The sequence below is a fragment of the Mustela nigripes genome, chromosome 3, assembly GCF_022355385.1.
Source record: "Mustela nigripes isolate SB6536 chromosome 3, MUSNIG.SB6536, whole genome shotgun sequence".
Lineage (NCBI taxonomy): Eukaryota > Metazoa > Chordata > Mammalia > Carnivora > Mustelidae > Mustela > Mustela nigripes.
In genome coordinates this window covers 187,232,059-187,255,097 of record NC_081559.1, presented here as the reverse complement: position 1 = coordinate 187,255,097, position 23,039 = coordinate 187,232,059, and the positions used below count along the sequence as shown (strand labels likewise).

The following is a 23,039-nucleotide window of genomic DNA, read 5'->3' as shown; positions in this document are numbered from 1 at the left end:
AAAAATATGTAAAAAAAAAAAAAAAAAAAAAAAAAAAAAAAAAAAAAGAAGTTACCCACTTGTACGTAATGATGCAGAGATGCTTCAGCGATCTCTTCTTTATTATCAAGAAAATGGAAGCTCAGAGAGATTAAATAAACTTCCCAAGGGCACACAGTTAGGAAAAAGTATCTACCCAGGACCCATGTTCCTAACGATTCTTTAGAACTGTGCTAAAGCTTTCTTGAAGTCTATTTGCAGAGTGTGTATTAGGTAATAACACTTATTTTAGCCAAATAAAAAATTTATATAAGCAAATTAGATTTGAAAATTAACATGGTATCTTTAATACATGCTAAAATGAATATACTCTAAGATGATTACCATGGGAAGTTCTAAGTTCATACCTAGAGTCAAGAGATCTGACCTGGAACTCACCACTTGTTCAGACACCATTGCATGAAGTACTGTGTGTTCAGGAGACCACAAAAAATTTGATGATATTGGATCACTGAGCATATCTGAAACTCTTTTGACCTTTGGTCTCTGCATACCTATTTCTCCTTTAAGTAAGTTGCATGCCCAATAAGGGCTGTGATGGTTCTATCTACTCACCAATGTCATTCAACCACCTTGCACAAGTAGGTATTCCACTAATTAACCACTGAATGAATGAATGGACTGTTCTTAGAATAGACAGATAGATATTAATAGTTTTGGGTGAATGGATCTATTGAGTGGATCGGACGAGATGACCCTTCTACTTCCACCTGCCATGACAAAGACCATCCTTACTTCAAATGTAGTGATAGAGTACAGATTCCAAAGCCAGGCTGCCTGGTTCAAATCCTAGCTTTTCATGTTCAGGGGCAAGTTACTAAGGTCTCAGTGCCCTTATCTGTAAAATGGAGATGGTCACAGTAGGTCCTACCTCATGGATTGTTATGAGGAACCAACAGGTTAATCCTTTGGATTAACCTTAGTTCAGTGCACAGTAGATACTCTGTAAATACTGTTGTTCCTCTTATTCCCATTTGTGTCGAAAGTTAGGAATTCTTTCAGCTGTAGGTAACAAATGATCTAATCACTGGTCATACTTTATCCTCTGATACCTCTCTTCTCTCATTATCTCTCAAATGCCATCATTCAATTCTAGTACATTTTTGTGAAATAATAAAAAGAGCTAACACACTGACGGAGAACCTACTGTGCCAGGAACTGTACTAATAAGCACTGGTTATCCACCAACAAGGCAGGTACTAGAATTACCTTCAGCTCACAGATCAAGCTTAGAGAAGTTCAGAAAGTTACCCAAAGTCCTGGTATTCATAAGTGGTGAGCTGGGCTCTGAACTCTGAGCTGTCTGGACTAAAATCTTATGCATTTGGTCCTATGTACTGGGAAGATGTTGTGCTACCGGAATCTTGTACAGGACAGTGACTGTAGACTTACTTGCTCAGAGGAAACTGAATACACTAGAAATCTAAAGGCCTCGGGCCCATGCTTATACCCCTTCACTGGGTTTCCATCACTTTCCAGACAAAGTGTATTTCTGTATTCTTGAACCTGGCTTACCAGCCCATTTCCAACGTTGCCCTACCCCACATCTCTAACACACACACTTTTTCTCTCCCTTCTTCTTTTCCCCACCCTGTTGCTCAGTGTTACCCTCTAACCAGCTACTCTTGAATTCTTGCCTGACCCTAACAGGTGCCGATTGCTCTGCTCAGACCACCCATCCTACTCACTTTCCCATCTGTCTGGTCACATAGGTCCTTCAAAACTCAGCTGAGACTTTGCTGCATCAGGAAATTCTTGATCCTCTGTGACTGGTCATCCCCCAGTGTGTCCTTCTGTCAGATTACAGTGGTCCCCCTGTTATGCATGGTTTCAGTTTCCCACAGTTCATGGCAGTCCAGAAGCAGATGACCCTCCTCTGACTCAATGTCAGAAGGTAAACAGTAGCCTCACACTAGAAGGCTAGTGTGATTCCCCTCTCGCTTCATCTGATTATGTGGGTATTTTATCATCTCTCAACACAAGAACAGTGGGTACAGATGTTTTCAGAGAGAGACTGTAGTTACATAACTTTTGTTACAGTATATTGCTACAATTGTTCTATTTAATTACTATTACTGTTAATCTCTTGCTGTGCCTAACTTAGAAATTAAACTCCATCATATGCATGTATGGGGGGGGCAGTCTCTATAGAGTTCAGTACTATCTGTAGGTTCAGGAATCCCCTGGAAGTGTTAGAATGGATCCTCCTCCCCTACCCCACCATTCCCTGATAAGGAGGGGTGCTGTATTCGTCTCCTGTGTTGTTTCTGTCTTTCTCCTTGTCTGGCCAACCTCAGTCCCTACACTATGAGCATCTTGAGGACACACACTGCATCTTTTTTAACCATTTAATCAAACTTCCTAGTGCAATGTGTAGCTAGACACATGGTAGATGTGCAAATATTTGCTAAAATAGTAGAGGCATTACATAATTAATTCAAGCAATAGTTGTCGTTGTTGTTGTTTTTGTTGTTGTTGTTGTTGTTGTTGTTGTTTTTAAAATCAGGGCCAGAGGATTCCTAATCAGTCCATAAATGGGTTTCAGGGAAGGTGCAAATTCCTTGAGATGAAGTGTAAAATTGTGAATACTTGTGCATTTTTAAGAGAGAGAATTCATAGCCTCTATCAGATTCTTAAAAGGGTTTGTAATGGAGATAAATTTAAGAACCACCAAATACTGAGGTTGGTAACCAGTGTAAGTCAACATACATTCTACAGTGTCTTCTGGCTAATTAACATATCTCATTAAAACTAAGTTACATTGATTGTAAGACTCACCATTATTTTATGCAACACTAAGAAAAATAAAAACAAAAAATTGGCACACTGCTAAGATGGTATCCTAACTTCAAAGATGATACAACATGAAAAGTGTCTCTGCTGTTTTTTATGTTCTTTTTTTATTTTAATTACAATATAGTTAACACACGGTATTATATTAGTTTCAGGCATGCAATATAGTGATTCAACAATTCTATGCATGACTCAGTACTCATCGCAGTGAATGGACTCTTAATCTTCTTCACCTATTTCACCCATCCCCCACCCACCTCCCCTCTGGTGACCACCAGTTTGTTCTCTATGGTTAACAGTCTGTTTCTTGGTCTGTCTCTCACTCTTTTTCCCCTTTGCTCATTTTTTTTGCTTGTTTCTTGAATTCAACATAGGAGGGAGATCATATGGTATTGGTCTTTCTCTAACTGACATATTTCACTTAGCATTATACTTTCCAGCTCCAACCATGTCATTGTGAATGGCAAGATTTTATTCTTTTTAAGGGCTGAATAATGTCCTATTGCATATATACACCACATCTTCTTTATCCAATCATTCATTGATGGACACTTGGTCTACTTCTATAATCTGGCTATTGTAAACTATACTGCAATAAACATAAGGGTCTATATTTTTTTCAAATTAATGTTTTCCTGTTCTTTGGATAAATACCCAGTTGTGAAATTACTGGATCATTTAATTTTTTGAGGACTCCATGCTGTTTTCCACAGTGGCTGCACCAGTTTGCATTCATACCAACAGGGCACGAGGCTTCCTTTTGCTCCACACAGAGGGGCCTCCACTCTGGCCTGGGTCCCTGAGGTGGTGCAGTGAGGTGGGATGGAGCACTGCCCTACAGTTTAAGTGGACAACCCCAACTCTGCCACGTGCTTTGTGGGGACTATTAGGCAAGTCTCCTTGCCTCTCTGAGCTCCAGTTTGCTCATCTTCACAGTGGAGTGGCATCCTCACATACTCCTGGGTGGAAGAACTAAAGCAGTGTTCATACAGTGCTTTGCTTTCAGAAGGCTTTCAAGCACTACCCCCTTCCCTTATGCCAAACATATGCAGAGCTATGACCTGACCTCACTTAAATCCTTAGACAATGTGAGAGTTTTAGACCATGAAATATTCTGCCTGAGGTCTCCCAGCTCTGCTACCTAGTCCCATAATTTTTGAAAAATGCCACCTTCTATTTGCCTGCAATTTTAGGCATGTCATTTGCTGGAGAGAATGAGTTTTGTTTTGTTTTTTTTTTAATTCTTTGTTCCCCTGTTTTAATTTCACACTGTGTTCACGGCATCTGCATTGTTGTTCATTGTGAAAATAGGTAATTCATAAAGCTTCATTTTGCTTTCCACAACAAACTGATCTGTTCATAGTGAGAAATTCCCTTTGGGGTTGTTTGCATCGCCCACACTCCATGGTCCTGCACAGGAAGAAGGGTGTTCCTTTGCCCCTTTGTCCTTCCTGAACCCCTGGGTGGACTCTTTCTTCTGAGATATTTGTTAAATACTGACACATTCCTCCTGACTCTCATGGCAGGGAGAGCTAGAATCTCGGGCCACGGTTGAGTTATTTGGACGGTGTTGATGTCTTCCAGGATGGAGTAAAATATTAATATGCTTTCTCCCCACCCCGTCCCTCCCCTGTTGTCTAGTATTCTTTTTGCAGATGTTAAAGGATTTACCAACCTCTCCACGACCTTGTCTGCCCAGGAGCTGGTCCGGATGCTCAACGAGCTCTTTGCCAGATTTGATCGACTGGCTCATGTGAGTTGAATTTAATTCCCTTCTAGTCTTTTGTAGGAGTGAGGGACTGCATGTGAAATTAAGGAGAGGAGAACTCAGGCTTCTCACCAATATCTCCTTCCCTGCTTCCTTTTCCCTGGCTTGGACCCTCAAGACCCACAACTTCTAGGGAGCAATGTTAGTTATTTACAGATCTCGGATGGGAGGTTTGTCAGATTAATTTTCCCAATTGTGTGATAGCTGGTTGAGTGACAGTTAAGCCAAAACCTTTTTTATCTGTTTACTGGCCCCTCTCCCCGTTACGTCCCCCTTCATGTGGCCAGGCGCCACCCAGCTGCAGCCTCAGTTTGGTTCAGGCAGTCATGGCTGCCTGTAGCTTCCCAGCCAACTCCAGCCATCTGAAACAAATTAGCTTGTTCTTAAGAGCCAGTAATCCACTGGACCGCCATTTTGTTTGGCCTAACCTAACAGCTTTGTCTTTAGCAGATAGGACACTATCTTTATTTTTCAGCTGGCTCAAGAGAACAGGCTAAAGGAGATGGACTTTTGCTCTCAAAATCCAGATTCCTAGTCCTAAAGCATGCAAGTTGCAGAAGAACATCATTCTCACACTGTTTTTCAGAGTGCGATTTAGGTCCAAACAGGCATGCCTTAATTTCCTTCTTTGTAAAGTGTGTTTCTATCAGTGCCAACTTCACCAGGCTCTCAAGAGAGTCCCGTGCAACCACATCAAGTGGGAGTTCATTTTTCAGAGCATCCAAATGTCCGAATTTAAGGCTGCCTGCCTCCAAGGAGAGCCATTCAGATTTGCATCTGAGTACCTGCTCGGTGTTGTGCACTGTGCTATATGTCGTGAGTGTCGGAATAACAAAAACACACTTTGTCCTAGCCAGAGACACATCAATAAATGATCAATGCACAATGTGTTGTGTGTATGATGAGGATTAAGTCTGGGATGTTGTAGGAAGATAGACTCTACAATAACCCTTGCATCACAGAAGACTTTCCAGATAAAGTGATTCTTAGACTGAGTCTCAAAAATGGGAAAACGAATACAATGGAATAGTATTCAGCAACAAAAAGGAGTAAACCACCGAGACACGCAGCAATATCAGGGAATCTCCAAAGCAATATGCCAGGTGAAAGAAAACAGACCAAAAAGCCTAGATACTTTATAATTTCATTTATAAGACATTCTAGAAAAGGCAAAATTATAAGGGCAAAAAAGGGACAAATGGTGGCCATGCGTTGGAGGTAGATGGAGCAGATTGATTGCACAGAAAAATGGGTGCAGTGAGTTGGGGAGTGATGTAGCTCTCCACAAGTGAGCAGGACTGTACACTTCATCAAAATCATCAGCTTATTATTTATAAATTATCAATATTTATTGCTTATAAAATATTCATTATTTATAAACTATACACCAATTAGCAAAGTGAAGAAGACAGGGACAGTCTTTTTTTTTTTTTTTAAGGATATCTTTATTTATTTGAGAGCATGAGCAGGAGGAGCAGAGGTAGAGAATCTCAAGCAGACTCCAGGCTAAGTACAGAGCCTGACATAGGGCTCGATCCCAGAACCATGAGATCACAACCTGAGCTGAAACCAAGAATTGGATGCTTAACCAACCGTACCATCCAGGCACCCCTAGGAGGGAAGGTCATTTTATACCAAGGGAGAGTGAAAATAAAGATGCTACCTTGTATGTGTGGGAAAACCAGAAGGGATTCAGCTTTGCAAGAGGAGCAGGTGAAGGTTGGGAGGGATGGAGATGAGGTTAGGGAGATGACCAAGGACCCGCTAAGGAATCCGCCTTGTAACCTGTAGCTACTGGACAGCTATAAATAAGAGACTTGACCTGGCAGAGGAGGAGGGGAAAGCTGAGCCCCCTCCCTACTCCCCCCTGCCACATCCTAAGAAGAAGGGTTGAGTTTACCAGAAAGACTGGGAATTTGGAGGTGGGAAAGAACATATCCCATTTCCTTTACTGTTTTACCTCTGGGGTCTTGGTGCCAGTTACAATAGTTATTCTACTTCATATTATGGTTCTGACTATTTCCACTCAAAGACCTCAGATGACCAAAAATGGCCCTCCAGAGGGAACCAACAGATGTCATCAGGGTCAATTTTTAGTTTCATGATAAACTCCACTGACCCCGGGACAGGGTTGCTAAGTAATATCTAACCCAGGTTGTTCAACTAGCATTTATTGCTAGGTACCGTGCAAGACTCTGGCAAGACAAAACCCATCCTGGACCTCAGGAAGCTCACGTCTGGGAAAGGGAGAGCAGATCCATAGGAACTGCAGGGCAATGTGTTCAGGCAATAACAGGTGCAGAAGTCCTGGGGGAGGAAGGAAGGAGCGGCCAGTGCTTGGGTAGTGGGGGTGGGGGCGGAGCATAGTGGTGATTTGGTAGCACCCAGAGAAGTTGCCGTGTGCAGGCTGGGTCTTGAGGAAGAGCAGAAGCTTTCCTGGTATCAAATTAGACCGAAGAGAACAAACAGAAATACCTTCGAGGCTGAGCTGTGGTGTACACATAGGAAAGTGTGAAAATTCAAGAACATGCTGCTTGTTTGAGGAGCTCTAAGAAGCTAAAGATTGGGACGCCTGGGTGGCTCAGTCAGTGAAGTTTCTGCCTTTGGCTCAGGTCATCATCTCAGGGTCCTGGGATGGAGCCTTGCATCGGGCTGCCTGCTTAGCCGGGAGTCTGCTCTTCCTTCTCTCCCTGGCTTTGCACACACACACCTGTGCTCTCTCTCTCTCAAATAAATAAATAAAATCTTAAGGAAAAAAGAAGCTAAAAGATTACTAGAACATCAAGGGCAAGGAAACTGTAGTGCAAAAGGAGCTTGGAGAGGAAGCAGAAGTACATTTGGAGGGCATAGTGCAACTTTTAAGGGATGTGAACTTTGTCTGGTAACCCCTGTAACTGAGCTTACTCCCTGGTCACCTTACACATGGTGTGGGGGGAGGAGGGAGACAAGGTACACAGCCTGCTGGTCCCCAGGGGGTGCAAGAAGCTATCATCCATCTTCTGGGGTGAGTCTTACTGAAATTAAGATAAACTTTTTGGAGGGAAAAAAAAAACAAATTAAGTACAGATCCATGATGAAGGAAAATTATTATTAATTGATAAAACTATTAAATATTCATCAACTGCCTGGTGTATGCTACTTACTATTATGGGTCTTTGCCCTGGAACCTCAATTCAGTTCTCACAACAGACCGATGGAACTTATTGTTCCCATTTTACAGAATGAATGACTGAGGCTCAAAGAAGTAATCTTCCTAGAACCACTGGTAGGTGGGTATCTGTGATTCTGGACAACTGGGCCAGGTGTTTGATTTTTTTTTTTTTTTAAGATTTTGTTCATTCATTTGAGAGAAATTAAGAGCACAGGAGGAGAGTAGAGGGAGAAGCAGGCTCCCCGATGATCAGGGAGCCCAACTCAGGCCCAACTCAGGGCTCAATCCCAGGACTCTAGGATCATGACCTGTGCAAAGGGCAGACAGTTAAGTGATTGGGCCACCCACAACTGCCAGAAGTGCTCCCTCATGACCCCCAGCAATGCCACAGGCACTTCAGGAGACAGAACAGAAGACATTGGCAGATGTGTTGCTACCCTTGCGGGTGCTTGAAGGGTTAGACTCATGGGACTTCAGGTGTCGGCTGGACTTGAATGTTGTACCTGTGCAAATCTCTCTATGTGTCTGCGTTTTCTATCAGAATTGCAACAGAGGATAAATGGGGGGGGGGGCAAAACAAAACACATGAAATGTCTCTTAACCTAGCGTCTGTCTCCAAATAAATACTCAGCACCCGTTAGTGCTCCGTAGCTCTGACCCCCACCCTGGGTGCATCAGTATCTACTACTCTCAGGGACCTCCCTGGAAGAGTTTGACAAACGCTACCAATGAGAACAATTCCACTCATCTGGAAATGAGGAAACCTACTTTCAGGGTTTTAACCAACAGTGTTAAACTCTGCTTCTGTATAAAAGAGTTTTAGAGCGGGCCCTTTTTTGCATTTTTTTAGCATCAGAATTCTGTGGCTTTATAAAGATTTTCTCTCTGCCTCACCATGATTTTTCGCTGTAGATTTTGTTTACGTGGCATATCAGAGAGAATTCATCCTGCATGTGAATTTCACACACTGTACCTGTTTCTCTACAGCATTATTGAAATGCAGGAAACTTCAAAGCTTCCTCTAAAAATTCCTTTTAGTTTGATGGAACTCCTGAGAGCCCTTGTGGTTCAGGCTGTTCAGAATAGAGCTTTTGCTTGTTTGTTTTCTTTTTCTTTTTTTAAGATTTTATTTATTTATTTGAGATAGAGAGAGAGCGCATGAGAGAGAGAGAGAGATATACAGATTCCCTGCTGAGCAAGTGGACGGATGCGAGATTCAATCCCAGGACCCCGGGATCATGACCTGAGCCTAAGGCAGACGCTTAACCAACTGAACCGCCCAGGCGCCCCTGTTTTTGTTTTTTGACCCTTGATAGTGCACTTGGCAAATTTTGTAGCTTTCTGTCTTTGATTTTCTTTTTTTTTTTTTAATAATCTCTGCCTACCCCTCCCCCACCGGAATCAGAAATGAAGAATTTGCATACTATTATAAAGGCTTCAAAATTGTAAGACAAAGAACATATTTACGGTTACACAGTTGACATGATTACATCTTAAACCTTATTTTAAATTGCTGACAAACTGGAAGCAACCTAAACTATTGCAGGAAGGAATAAATCCAGCACTATGGAAAGTGAATAAACAGATTAAAAAGAATGAGCTAGCCATTTTTGTACTGACATAGAAATTCAAGACCTGTTTTGCCTGAAAAAAGCATGTCTCAGATCCATACGCATATAATACGCTTATATGTTTATGTTATATAACATACCTAATATAGATGTTTAGAATATGGCTGTTGCGCATGAAAAATAGTACATATATATAAACACGTAAGGTACATTTGGATGCAAAGCAGCCTCTGAGGTGGGGAAGGGAGCCAGGCTTCCAGGTGGCCTTGTGACTGAGGAGGAGGGACTGCCCAGGGGGGTTTATCTACTAGGACAATATATTCATGTCACCTGTGTAATTACAATTAAATAGACTCATAAAACTGTTACGGTTTCTAATACAGCTTTTTAAGAAATACATGTTTTTGTTCTGAGAATCTTTCATTTTTTTTTTTAAGATTTTATTTTATTTGTCAGAGAGAGAGCAGAGAGAGCAAAAGTGGGGGAGGGGCAGAGGGAGAAGCAGGCTCCCAGCTGAGCAAGGAGCCCGATCCCAGACTGGTCATGGAATCATGACCTGAGTAGAAAGCAGATGCTCAACTGGCATCCCACAGCCTTTCACTTTTTATTGACTTCTTTCTGATTACTAAAGCCATACTTACTCATTACGTAAAATTCAAACATCAAAAGTATAGAAAATGCAGCAAGTATACATCCTTGTAATCCTATCCCTCCTCAACAATATAACCGTCTTTGATAATTTGGTGCTCTTATTATTTCATTATCATCTATGATCAACATGATTTCATAAACTTCCAAAATCGTTATACCGTATCACAGCCATCGAGATGGAAAGAAAAGGATTATATTAAGGCTCACTCAATAAAATCTGCAAGAAGACCCTCACCCTACTTTATTTATCTTTTTCAGTATCTTTTTTCAAAGCAAAATGCTTCCTTAATATAAACTTCCAGAAGCAGTCTCTGGTAAAAAGAAGTTGCTTGGATATTACTGTCAGGTCATCTGACAGCTCACAGGAACTGATCAGAAAACGTGCCTGCAAATTGACAGAACTTGACAGATCAGACAGGTCTTTCATGTGTATATATTTTTATACACACACACACACACACACACACACACACACACCATTTGTGTGGGGCTCAAAGTTTTTCAAAGAGGTTGCCAGCCTCACCTTTGTTTATAAAAAAAAAAATGGACCCTGGGCACAGACACATTCACCTCATTATGTGTGTCTCCTCCAGAAGGATGATAAACCATTTTACACCATTTGTGTCCAAAACACATCTCTGTCAGGAGAGCTGCCATTCTGGACTCTGTCATCATGTCTTCAGTTTCCTGGAGAAAGAGCGTGGAGTTCAGCAAAGGTAGACAGACATGGGTGCGAGTTCCAGCGCTGTCTCTTACTTGCTTTGGGACCTTCGCTTACTTAAGCCGTCTGTGAAACGGCACGTGATCAAAGTGTGCTCATGAAGACTCACCAAGCTAAATGGAATGCAGTTAACACATCTCCTGGCACATAGTAAATGCTCAATAAATATTACTTCTTTTCCCTACTTAAGTTTTTTCAAAATGCTTTTATATCTATTTTCATGGAAAATCACTGATTAAGAGTTGATGAATATCACAGGCAGCCCATAACACTTTTTTTAAGTTTTTATTTAAATTCCAGTTAGTTAACATACAGTGTGATATTAATTTCAGGTGTACAATACAGTGATTCGGCAACTCTCTACCTCATCCCAAGTGCACTCCTTAATCCCCATCACCTATTTCACCACTAACCGCACCCTCCTCCCCCACTCTGGTAACCATCAGTTTCTTCTCTACAATCAAGAGTCTGTTTCTTGGTTTCTCTCCTCTCTCTTTTTCCCCTTTGCTTATTTGTTTTGCTTCTGAAATTCCACATGAATGAAGTAATATGGTATTTGTCTTTCTCTGACTGACTTATTTTGCTTAGAATTACACTCTCTAGTTCCACATGTGCAAGTCAGATTTCATTCTTTTTTATGGCTGAGTAATATTCCTCTGTGTGTGTGTGTGTGTGTGTGTGTGTGACCTCTTCTTTATCCATTCAACAGTCATCAAAAGAAAGCCTTCTGCAAAACAAAGGAAAAATCAACGAAACCATAAGATAACCTATAGAACGGAAGAAAATATTTATAAATGACATATCTGATAAAGGATTAGTATCCAAAATATATAAAGGACTTATAAAACTCAACACTCAAAAAAATAAATAATCCAATTAAAAAATGGGCAGACGATGTGAATAGACATTATTCCAAAGGAGACATGCAGATGGCCGACAGACACATGAAAAGATGCTCAACATCACTCATCATCAGGAAAATGCAAGTCAAAACTACAATGAGATATCATCTCACACTTGTATGAATGGCTAAAATCAACAACACAAGTAACAACAGATGGTGGTGAGCATGTGGAGAAAGGGGAACCCTCATGCACTGTTGGTAGAAATGCAGACTGACACAGCCACTCTAGAAAATAGTATGGAGTTTCCTCAAAAAGTTAAAAATAGAATTACCCCAAAATCCAGCAAAAATACTAATTCAAAAGGATACATGTATCCCAATGTTTATAACGGCATTATTTACAACAGCCAAATTATGGAAACAGCCTAACTATCCATCGACTGATGAGTGGATAAAGAAGATGTGTGTGTGTGCGTGCGTGTGTGTGTGTGTGTGTGTGTAAAAACTGAGCCACAAAAAAGAATAAAATCTTGCCATATCATTATTTTAGCCAGCTTATCTGTAGCACAGGAAATTTTTCACATTATTTCCTATCTCTCATATGAAAATCTTCATATATAAAGACAGGTGTAGATCCTACCTGTCCTCCTTGTTCTGGACTATTATGACAAGACTCAAAAGAAGAAAGATCTGAACATAGGGATGGCTGTTTCCAGGTGTTTGTGGTCATTGCTACCATTCTAACTGATGGTCATGCTTACTTCATTATGTATTAAGAACACAGTGGGTTACTTTGACACATTTCCTAGATGGGGAATTGAAACTCTCATCTCAGTGATGTCAGTGATTCGGCCAAGGTCAAACAGCTGGTAAATGTGACCAGAATCCAGAAGTTGGATTCTTAGACTAAAGCATTTCCTCTCTACCTTCCCCTCTTTCCTCCCCAGTGCCAGCCCTCAGCGCTCCAGACTACCATTAGCTTGAGTCACTCAGAGCAGTTTCTGCCCCCAAGAGTGCGTTTGACTGAATGCACCTACTGAGTCTCTCAGCCTCAGTGTTCTCAGCAAAATCTCAATCTGACTTATTTTATCAGTGGTTCTCAAATGCTCTTTCATAATCAAATATCAGGAAGTTCAATTTGTGGCCATGAGATAAAATATACACATACTTATCTGCAATGTACTGAGTTTTTATGATAATTTTATTTAGTTCCAAAATGTTCTTTTAAGAATGTCCTTTTTACTTTTTAGGTTTAAAAATGCTCTTTTCTTAAAAAAAAATGCCCTTTCTTTCATAAAGTCATGGGCATAGCGGATGGTACTTGGGGTTTTTTTGTTTGTCTGTTGATGGATTTTTCATACTTCTCTTTGGCAAAACACAAAATTGAACTTTATAGCAGTCCCTTGGGCCTTCTTGTTTTGCTTTGTTTTTATAACTGTCCCAGACATGCCACAGATCTGGAAAATGCCAGGAACTGTAGGCCAAGTACTCTCTGGTTCTGTTCCAGCCATATACTAGGGGTCTTAGGGAGACACAGCTGAAGGTCTGGAGCTTCCCTTATTGATCAGACCCCCCATTAGAAGGTCTCTTGCAAAATTAGCTCAACAAAGCAGCCAAAAGACAGGAACCACAAGCTCCCCAAAATAACCTTGGGACAGCTGTGCATGCCATCAGAGTTCTGAAGACTGCATCTGAGCCCATTTGGGAAGGTTGGCAACATCCTGCCAATCTGATCCAGGCGGGAAAGCACTTGTGCCAGTTCTCTTTCTCTTTTCTCTGCCTGATATTTGTGTTTTGTATTGTGAGAATGATTTCATTCATTTGTTACCCAAACACAATGACTGAATCCCCTGATCCAATCAGGAAACCATCATGGTGCTATCTAGGTTGGCAGGACAAGGTGTCCACTGTGCTTCTTGTGTCCCTGTGCATGCCGCCTCTCCTCTGTCCTTGGATCCTGCACCCCCAGGGAGAACCTTGCACTCACAAACCGTGTAAGCTTTTAGGACTTCAGATCTGGGATGCATCTCAGAGGTCATTCGGTTCCACCCATGTAACCAAGGAAGCCAAAAGAGAAAGTCATCTGCCCACGATCACAGACAAATGTGAGAAAACTGGGTCAAGAGTCCCACTCCTCATCACACAGACAGTCGACACTGATGTAGTACCCTGTCTGCTGGACCCCATATTAAACCTCCACACACCTCATCTTACCATCCTCACAGTCAAAGACGAGGTCCCATTCTTTGACCATTTTACTGATGAGGCAACTGAGGCTCAGAAGATAAGTTAGCTGTAGGGACATAGGATTTAATCCAGTGCCGTGTGACTCTTTAGCCAGTGCTCTTAGTCTCTACGTTATGCTGCCTGAAGGTCTCTTTCCTTGAAAACCTGCATCATCCAATCTCTTCCCACCCAGCGTGAAAACGCACCTTTTCCCTGGTGCTTGTTGTTCTTTGAGACTCCGTAAGAATCGTGTCCTCAAGACTGTGAATCTGTCAAACATCTGTGCCATCCTCCGTACCTATGAGGTACTGAAGGTACTACCCTTACCTTAACGAGGATAAAAATTGTATCTACTTGATAGGCTTGTTGTGAGAGTTAACACTGCTTAATATAGGGTGCATCAGAGAGGTTATTAATAATTTCGTGTCAGGGACAATGCTTGATTTAATCATAGTTCTCTATTGACTTTTTTTTTCAATGAATAAACATATGAACTCACACATGAATAAAATGATATGTGAGACAGAGTCAGACCCTCTTCTTAAAGTGTCAGTACTTTAGTTGGGAAAGGGCCTAAAACAGAGTTGAAATAGTAGGCATCCCTGGGTGATTTGTACTTTTAATTGTTTATTCTTGAGTTAAGACTACTAAAAACTATTAATTCAGAGATCTGTCCTGTGAGAAAAAGACACTGATGAGCAGGATTCACAGGGGAACACTGAACATGTGTTTTAAATGCCCACTCTTGGCCAGGCCTGCCCACCCGATGGGTGTTCATCAGAAGGTTAGTAGGTGGCAGAGCTGGGATACAGCCCTGTATTTGTTGAGCTCAAACTCCAGTGTTTATCTGTGACTCTATTCTACCTCTGAGCCCTTCAAACTTTTATTTAGGGTACCCCACCCACCTCTTAGGAAGATGATAGAAGTGTATTTCAAAGGTAGGTGTTCCCCCACACCCAGGGTGAAGACTGCCTGACCGCCCTGCCTGCTTTCCCAAGCCTTTCAGAAGCACTTACCTGTCTGCTGACTCAGTCCTCTCCTCTCCACCCTGTTCCTTCCAGGAGCATCACTGCCTTCGCATTAAAATCCTGGGGGACTGTTACTACTGTGTTTCAGGGCTTCCTGAGCCCCGCCAGGACCACGCCCACTGCTGCGTTGAAATGGGCCTCAGCATGATCAAAACCATCAGGTAATCTGGCTTCTCCTCCATAATACCCAAGCCTTCAATGTGCATGAGGACACACCGCCCCATATGTCCTTGGAGGTGGATGATGTGTTTGTTGTTTGACTTATGACACAAAAACTGCATGCCCATTAACTCTCCCGTATGAACCAATGAACCTGCCAGCTTCATTACGTTCCTGGTATACCTTCCTTTGTCCAGCATATTGGTATTATCAGTGTCCTTGTGGGGATACAGCAAGGACCAAGTTGACTGTGGTGATTGCCTTCAGGGAGTGCAGTGCAATGAGAGAAAACTCAGTATGGTACAGTAAGTTCTAAGATGAACCCAACCTAGGATGTGCAGAAGGAGATAGAGGAAGAAAAGCTCATTTGGGCCAGGGTGCTGGAGAAGGCTCTCCAGAGTAGAGCTGTCTCAGCTGTTTTCTAAAAGGTGAGCAAACCTTAGATCCTGGGGGACTGGAGAGTGTGGCTGGACATGTGGGAGGTCAGGATGTGCTACAGTGACAGCTGGTAGAGTCTGGGGAGGAAAAAGTGGTGACAGATGGATTGCAGGCTGGGAGCAGACAGGGCTCACAGACCTTCTCAGCCATGATAAGGGTTGTGTTTTAGCCTGAGGCCAACAGGAAATCATTATAGGGCCACCACCAGGGTTGGTTTCATGAGTGTGTGACAAGTGCCTTTGGCTTTGGTCAGTGTATCCGGCAAATAGAAGCTTAATCATGAGGTCAAGGATTTTGGAATTAGACTGCTTGTGGCTTTAAGACAGTAGCTCAGTGGTGTCAGAGCTCCCCTTAAGGATCCAGATAGGAAGCTCCAAATCAAGCCTCCAGGCACTGCAGCCTTCCCTGACCACAGCAAAAACAGTAAAGAGGGTACATGGGCAGAAATCTTCTCTGTGGCTTATGCCTTCATCTTATAAGGGAAGAATACTGCCATTAAGAAGCCAGAAAAATCTTCTAAGGGACTCAGTCTTGGTCGTGTGGTCTAATAGGTATGTTTGTGATCCTTGGCTGTGTCAGTCTGGTTTAAAGACCAGCAGGAGAGCAACTTGTGCACCCCACACACCCCACACACAATCTCCACTGAAGGCTTAGATCACCTGATGGCTTCCAAAACCAATCCTGGAGTAGGCAGGAGGGATATAAGCAATTGCGGCCATGACCAACACAGTGTGCCTGACGCCTTCAACTTGCTGACAGATCCCCGACTTCATTCGAGTTTGGGGCAGAGGTCTGTTGACATCAGGAAAGACTGTGTAGTCCCCTAATTAAGAAAAGGATGGAAGCTCTTTCCTTAAATATGATTTTGTTTCATTGATGTGATACTGGTCATTTCAAGACTTAGCCAGATATCACGTTCCTGGTGGGTAGACATGCTACCCTGGCAGACCCTCAGGGTCTCACCTCTGGAACCAACACATCACCAGAGCCCAGTCAAGATGGCATTGCGCTTTGCTATGGGGGATATGATGAAAATCCCACCATCACTATCCCTGAGACCAAGTAGAGAGGTGGAGGAAGAGATAAGACATGCCCCCTTTCTGATAGAAATGCAGAAGTTCTCACTTCTAAGAACAGTGGAGAGAGGAGCCCTCAAATTCCAACCCAGAGTTCCTTCTAGGTATGTGGAAAAGATTGAAGATACTTCTTAGCTGTTAATTTGGACACTTGTGAGTCTTGCCCTGAAAACTAGGATGAATTGTAATATGTTAACTAGCTTCAAGGGAGACAATGGGCCTGACGCCCAGAAGGCTTGCTGTCTTATTTGCATTCTACAGCTAATTAGGTGTGTGAACTTTATTCTACCAGCCAACTGGTAGGTAGATCAACAATAAAAAAAAAATCTGCGGAGCTCTACCAAGTGTTAGATGCTGCCATTTTAGTCCCTGGAAGTACAGTGATAAACAGGTCACAGAGCGTCTTTCTCTTGCCCATGAGTGTCCATTAGGGAGATGACTTGGATTTGCTGTCTGTGAAATGATGAAATTGGGCCACCTCTGAAGTCTCTGTGAGTTCTGAAAGTCTGCGATTTTTGATCAACCACATCAAAATCAAGTTTAAGTAGCAAAACTTGTCACAGACTTTCTTTTTAATATTTTTATTTTTATGGTGATATAATTGACAAAAATTATGTATTTAAAGTGCAGTATGATGATCCGATATATTGATACATTGTAGAAAAATTATATAGTCAATTAATGCATCCATTGCCTCATGTAACAATCTTTTTCTCTTTTTTTGGCGAGAGCATTTAAGATCTACTCTTCTGACAAATTTCAAGCACAGCATTATTAACTATAATCACCATTCTATACATCAGATCTCAGAACTTACTTATAATGAAAAGTTTGTACCCTTTGACCCATATCACCTCATTCATTTCCCCCATTCCCCTTAGCCCTGGCAACCACCCTTCTACTTTGTTTCTATGAATGTGACTTTTTGGTTTTGGGTTTTGGGTTTTCTTAGATTTCACATACACAGTATTTGTCTTTCTTTGTCTGGCTTCTGTCATTTAGCATAATGCACTCCAGGATCATCTTTGTTGAAGCAAATGGTGGGATTTCCTTATTTTTTAAAGCTAATTAATATTCCAATGTGTGTGTGTGTGTGTGTGTGTGTGTGTGTGTGTGTGTGTGTGTATACAAGGATTTCCTTCTTTTTTCAAGCTGGTTAATATTCTATTATATGTATGTGTGTGTGTGTGTGTGTGTGTGTGTGTGTGTGTAGACACCACATCTTCTTTATCCATTCATCCACAGACTTTCCTTAGGAGTTTGTATCTTGAGTTTAGAAGAAATGCTGCAGAGATGATACTGCAGAAGAAAAGAACAATGATTATCAAAATGCTTAAGATGCTTAGGACATTATCATTTATCTCTCCGGAGGGGACCTTATTCTTCCTGACCATTTTGTCTAATTAAAGGGCTCCTGTCTCAAGTTCTAGAGTAGGTCAGTGAGAGGTGAGACGTGATTAGGTTGAAATGACTCAAGGACTTTCTCTCATCCATTGCTTAAGGGCTGCTTTTATTCTCTTAGAATAAGACAGTTCAGTAGGATATTTTTTAACTGCATGAATCAGAGTCTATTAATACTCAAACACTCCTTAATTATAACGTAGGTGACTGGAGGTCCAGCATTAATTCTTCCAGTTAACAACAAAACACAATGCAGAGGAATACATAAGAACTCTGGAGCGAGGCAACTTCAGTTACAGTGGGCTCAGACTCTAGAGCTCCCATCCTTACAGTCAAGCGTTGCAGCCTACAGAAGAATTGGCAAAGAGTATTTCTACCTGAATGCATGCAGAAGAGAATCCCATTCACATAACTTTATCACAGTCTTAACCATCACTTACACAAGACGTGATTTTCTTCTTCAGGCCCAAAGACACTTGTTCCAACTGGGAAACTTAAGAGAAGCCATGAAGTCTGGAACCATACATAACATGACACTATGTGTGTTGTCACATAATGAAAATAAGCCGTTTCTTGACTGGTATGCCCAGACCGGATGGCTGTCCTGAATATTTGTCATCAGAGATGGGTCCCTATTTGAGGCCTTATCCCCACCTTGTCAGGGTCTCTCCTTGTTCTTTTTTTTGCATTTCCTCAAAGAGTTAGGGTCCTAAACTGGTGCCCAGAGTGCAGACTGGCAGTGAGGGGCTGGTGTTTTGTTGGTGAGACGACATCTGGATTTGGGGTCTCTAGATCTCAGGAGCTCCAGTGGTTTCTTTGTGGGGTGGGATTTACAATTTTGGCACAAATGTCAAGTCAGCACTCAAAATGACCCTGTGCCTCAGGCGCAAATGAGTCTGAACATTAGATGGAGGTCCTTCTGCAATTGTAGGCAGGTGAGGAAAGGTGCCAAGCTGACCCCGAGGTCACCTGTCACCGCTTAGAGCACCAGCAGGATTCACAAGTGAGCAAGAGTCAAGGCAGACAGAAGAATAAGCATGACAGTAGTTTTCCCTGCATTTTGTCTTCAGAGGTATCTCTACAGTAGTCTTTTTGACTGAAAAACAGAGCTGTTTTCCTGGAAACAGAGGCATAAAGAATACGCCATCCTCTCTGTTAAGAACAGCAGAAGCTATGTGTTTGTATAAATGCGTATGCATGTGTGCATGTATATAAATGTAGTAATGATGTCTATGTGTGTATATCGCGCGTGTATGTGGCATGTGTAGGCACAGATGTGTGGAACGTGGCCGTGAGTGCCTGAGTGTGTGTGTGTGCATGCATGTGTGTACACACATGTAGGCATGTGTGTACACACGTGTGTATTTGTGTAAGCATGTGTATATTAGCCATTTCAAGTAGGTCTTTGTGATTACAATTCTAAATTCAGACAGCTGGGTTGATGCACAGTTCAGTGAATGACCTTGTGAGACAACTGTGGCTTTATCCCTCGGGCCATGGGGACCCACTTAGACTTAAAGTAGGGAGGTGTTATTTCCCAGCTGGAGCATGAAGAAGGTGACTGTGGACATAACTCACTCTGTCTCCAGTTGACTCTAGAGGAGAGGAGGCAGATGCTGAAGGAAGGGGGCTGGTTGGAAGATATTTTTGTAGCAATTCAGGGAAGAGAAGTCAGGCCCTGAATAGAGCAGGAGCTGTGGAGCAGAAGACGGACGGTGATAATATTCCCTCCAAGCCGAGAGCCTGGGAGCCTCTTTAAGAAACAATACATGGACGTTTAAATTAAAGAAAACATTTGTCAGTACGGTGATCTTATATATCAGTTGGCGATGTTCTAAGAATTTGGGGCAGGATTCCATTTTATTGAAGAGAGAGTTCATTGCTAGATCTTGCCGACATGGCTGTGTACCCTGAATGATGACTTCTGGGGAATGTGCAAAGGGTGTGCATGGAGGGAGCCCCTGGTCGGCAGTAAGCAGACCTCACCTGGTTTCTGCCTCTTCCTGTTCTTAGGCGTGTGGCTAGAGACAAGTGTGACATCATTTCTTCGAGCCTATGTGGCCTCTTCTCTAAATGGGGATCATAAGATCCAAACTTCAGAGTACATTTTTGAAAATTCAAATAGATGGCAGGTACCTGATGACCATACAAGTATTTAATAGAATCTTATACTTAGGGCTGAGTTTGGACACTGGGGTATTGGGCTCAATTAAGATATAGAAGCTTGTTCCTTTTTCATGGTTTCTATTTTATTCCAGTAAAATAATGATAATACCTAGAGTTTATTGAAAGCCTGCTATGCTACTTGCCAAGCACTGAGACAAGGGCTTACGTGTATTATCTCATTAAGTCCTCACAGCAATTCTAAGAGGTAGGCAGGGGTGGTAAGCAAAATTTGGAACAACCAGGTGTCGCCAAAGTACATACTAATCAGAATAGTTTAGGGCAGTCCATGTCAGCCGTTAGTGACAAGTACAGCTTTATGGGTTCATCCTGACTAACTGAAGCTCTGGAAGTTGGCCTCTCCTTTACCAAGGAGGAACCTGGAGCTTACAGAATTTGTGTAATTGTGCAAGAGGACACAGCTAGTCAGTGGCAGAACAAGGTACACCCATCTGGAGCCATCTGAATCCAAAGCCATTGGCCTTAACAATCATGGTACCCTGCCTCTCGGCATCAGGTTTCTACAATTGCTTTTTTGCTTCTGATGGCCCGAAGTCTGCCATTAATAGCCGAAGGGTCAACACAGAGCTGAGAAGATTCTCCATACATCCCTGAAAAATTAGCAGAATCAATACTGAGAGCAACGGAAAGTCAGTAAACATCTGAGAGTAACAAGGTAATAAGCTTTAAGTAAGCCTCATAGTAAATCTATTCCATCAAAAATACTTGATTTTATTTTTTTTAAAGATTTTATTTATTTATTTGACAGACAGAGATCACAGGCAGGCAGAGAGGCAGGCAGAGAGAGAGAGAAAGGAAGGGAAGCAGGCTCCCTGCTATGCAGAGAGTCCTATGCGGGGCTCAATCCCAGGACCCTGGGATCACGACCTGAGGTGAAGGCAGAGGCTTTAACCCACTGAGCCACCCAGGTGCCCCCAAAATACTTGATTTTAGAAACATGACGTAAACTAGACGAATGGCAAAAAAAAAAAAAAAGTGATTGAGTGTAACTTTATTTCTAATATAGTATTTAATACCATCTCATGCATGTCTGTTCATAAAATTAAATTAATTAAAATCGGCTTAGATAATAGTTCCATTAAATAAATTGAGAAGTGGCTGCAGGTGGCTCCTCTTCACATGCCTTGGGTCTATTTTGGGGTGGTTTGATAGCTCAGAGGAGTTAAGGTGAGCCGTTACAGGCAGGATCTTTATTAATGATCTCAAAAGGCATCCTTGGTGAATCTTAATGAAAATTGCAGTGCCTGGTCTTTTCGGTGCAGTTGTAAAAAAGTCATGGAATGACACCAGAATGCCAAGCAGTAACAGGCTGGTCCCCAACGGTTAATTGGAGCAAAGATCTCAATTCTTGTGGCCTGGTGGCCCTGCCAAGCAACCTAGCAACATAGCAGGACAAGGAATGAAACACAGGAGATTCTGCTGCCTTCATTTGAGGCAAGAATGCCCAAGCCCTCTCTTGGTGTCTCCTGCTCTCGCTCTCTCTCTCTCTCTCTTGTACTTCTTTTTTGCTCTGTTTCTTCACTCCTCAATGTTCCCCCTCCCTCCCCACCTCCCTCTTTCCCTCGCTCCCTCGCTCCCTCTCTCTCTTCCTTCTTCCCTTCTTAATTCCTTCCTTCCTTCCTCCTTTTCCCCTCCCCCAGCAATCACTGTTTGTCTCATCCTGGCTCTGTTAGACACCCCCTTCTTATGTTGTTCTGAAATGCCATTTACTATAAGATCCGTAAAGCCCCCTCTCCTCTTTTTTTTTTTTTTAAGATTTTATTTATTTATTTAACAGAGAGAGATCACAAGTAGACAGAGAGGCAGGCAGAGGGAGAGGAGGAAGCAGGCTCCCTGCTGAGCAGGACCCTGGGATCATGACCTGAGCCGAAGGCAGAAGCTTTAAGCCACTGAGCCACCCAGGCACCCCAAGTCCCCTCTCCTCTTAAAGCTACATCAGAGTGGTCCTCAGTCCATAGACAGGATTTTTTTTTCAAAATTACTTATAATGATGAAAATTGAATCTATCTAGTAATAATAGTTGATAAAGCTATTTTTTTAAAGATCTTATTTATTTATTTGACAGAGAGAGAGCACAAGTAGGTAGAGAGGCAGGCAGAGAGAGAGAGAGAGGAGGAAGCAGGCTCCCCGCTGAGCAGAGAGCCCAATGCGGGACTCGATCCCAGGAGCCTGAGATCATGACCTGAGCCGAAGGCAGCGGCTTAACCCACTGAGCCACCCAGGCACCCCGATAAAGCTATTTTTAAGTGAAGCCTCACCCTGTGCCAGCCATTAGACTAAAGTTTCTGATTCACCTCAGCTAAACCCTGTGAGGATACTACTACTACTTACCCCGCTCTTCAGAGAAGGAACCTGAAGCTTTAACAGGATAAGTAAATTCTGAGAAGTGACATACAGCTTGTAAGTGGCAGGGAAAGGCCTTAAACCAGTTCAGTGTACTATCTAAATGTGCAAAGGCAAAAAAATATTTAGATGAAATTTTGGCATACTACAAAATAGGAGAATAGAAAACTCTGAACTATCATGGTTTACATTAATATTCAATGGCACAAGAAGACAGTTATGAGTTTAAAGAAGTATGCTTTATGGACCACTCTCTCTCTCTCTCTCTCTCTCACACACACACACACACACACACACACATCTGGGCAACCTCAGTTTGGTTTTTTTTTTTTTAAATCTATTTTACCAAAAAAAGAGAAGGGCATAAAGCTCTGTTATGAAAAATGGATGGGCAGATTTTCTCTCACTAGGTCCACACTGTTTTGGAACAGGAATGCAACACTGTGTCTTTCCATTACTTTCCACAGAAAACAGGAGTCTAATGCTAAAGGGAGTGTAGGCCTCCGCTAAGTAAGTGTCTGCAGAGCCCTCAGCTTGGAGCCTGGCACAGTGAGGACCAATGGGGGCCATTACTTAATGACCTTGACTGGATGGCTTAGCCTCTCTCTTGCTCATGCTTTCTTAGCTGTGCAGTGTAGTAAACCCT

The 23,039-nt window shown here is 42.3% G+C and overlaps 1 protein-coding gene across 3 annotated transcripts in view; it reads left to right on the top strand.

Moving 5' to 3' along the window:
• Positions 1–23,039, top strand: part of ADCY8 (adenylate cyclase 8) — a 223,412-nt gene that overhangs the window by 88,775 nt on the left and 111,598 nt on the right. For all 3 annotated transcript variants that reach the window (XM_059395176.1, XM_059395175.1, XM_059395174.1), the window contains exons 4-5: positions 4,474–4,585; positions 14,826–14,953. In XM_059395176.1, the coding sequence (XP_059251159.1) occupies positions 4,474–4,585; positions 14,826–14,953 (240 nt within the window). The remainder of the gene's footprint in view (positions 1–4,473; positions 4,586–14,825; positions 14,954–23,039) is intronic.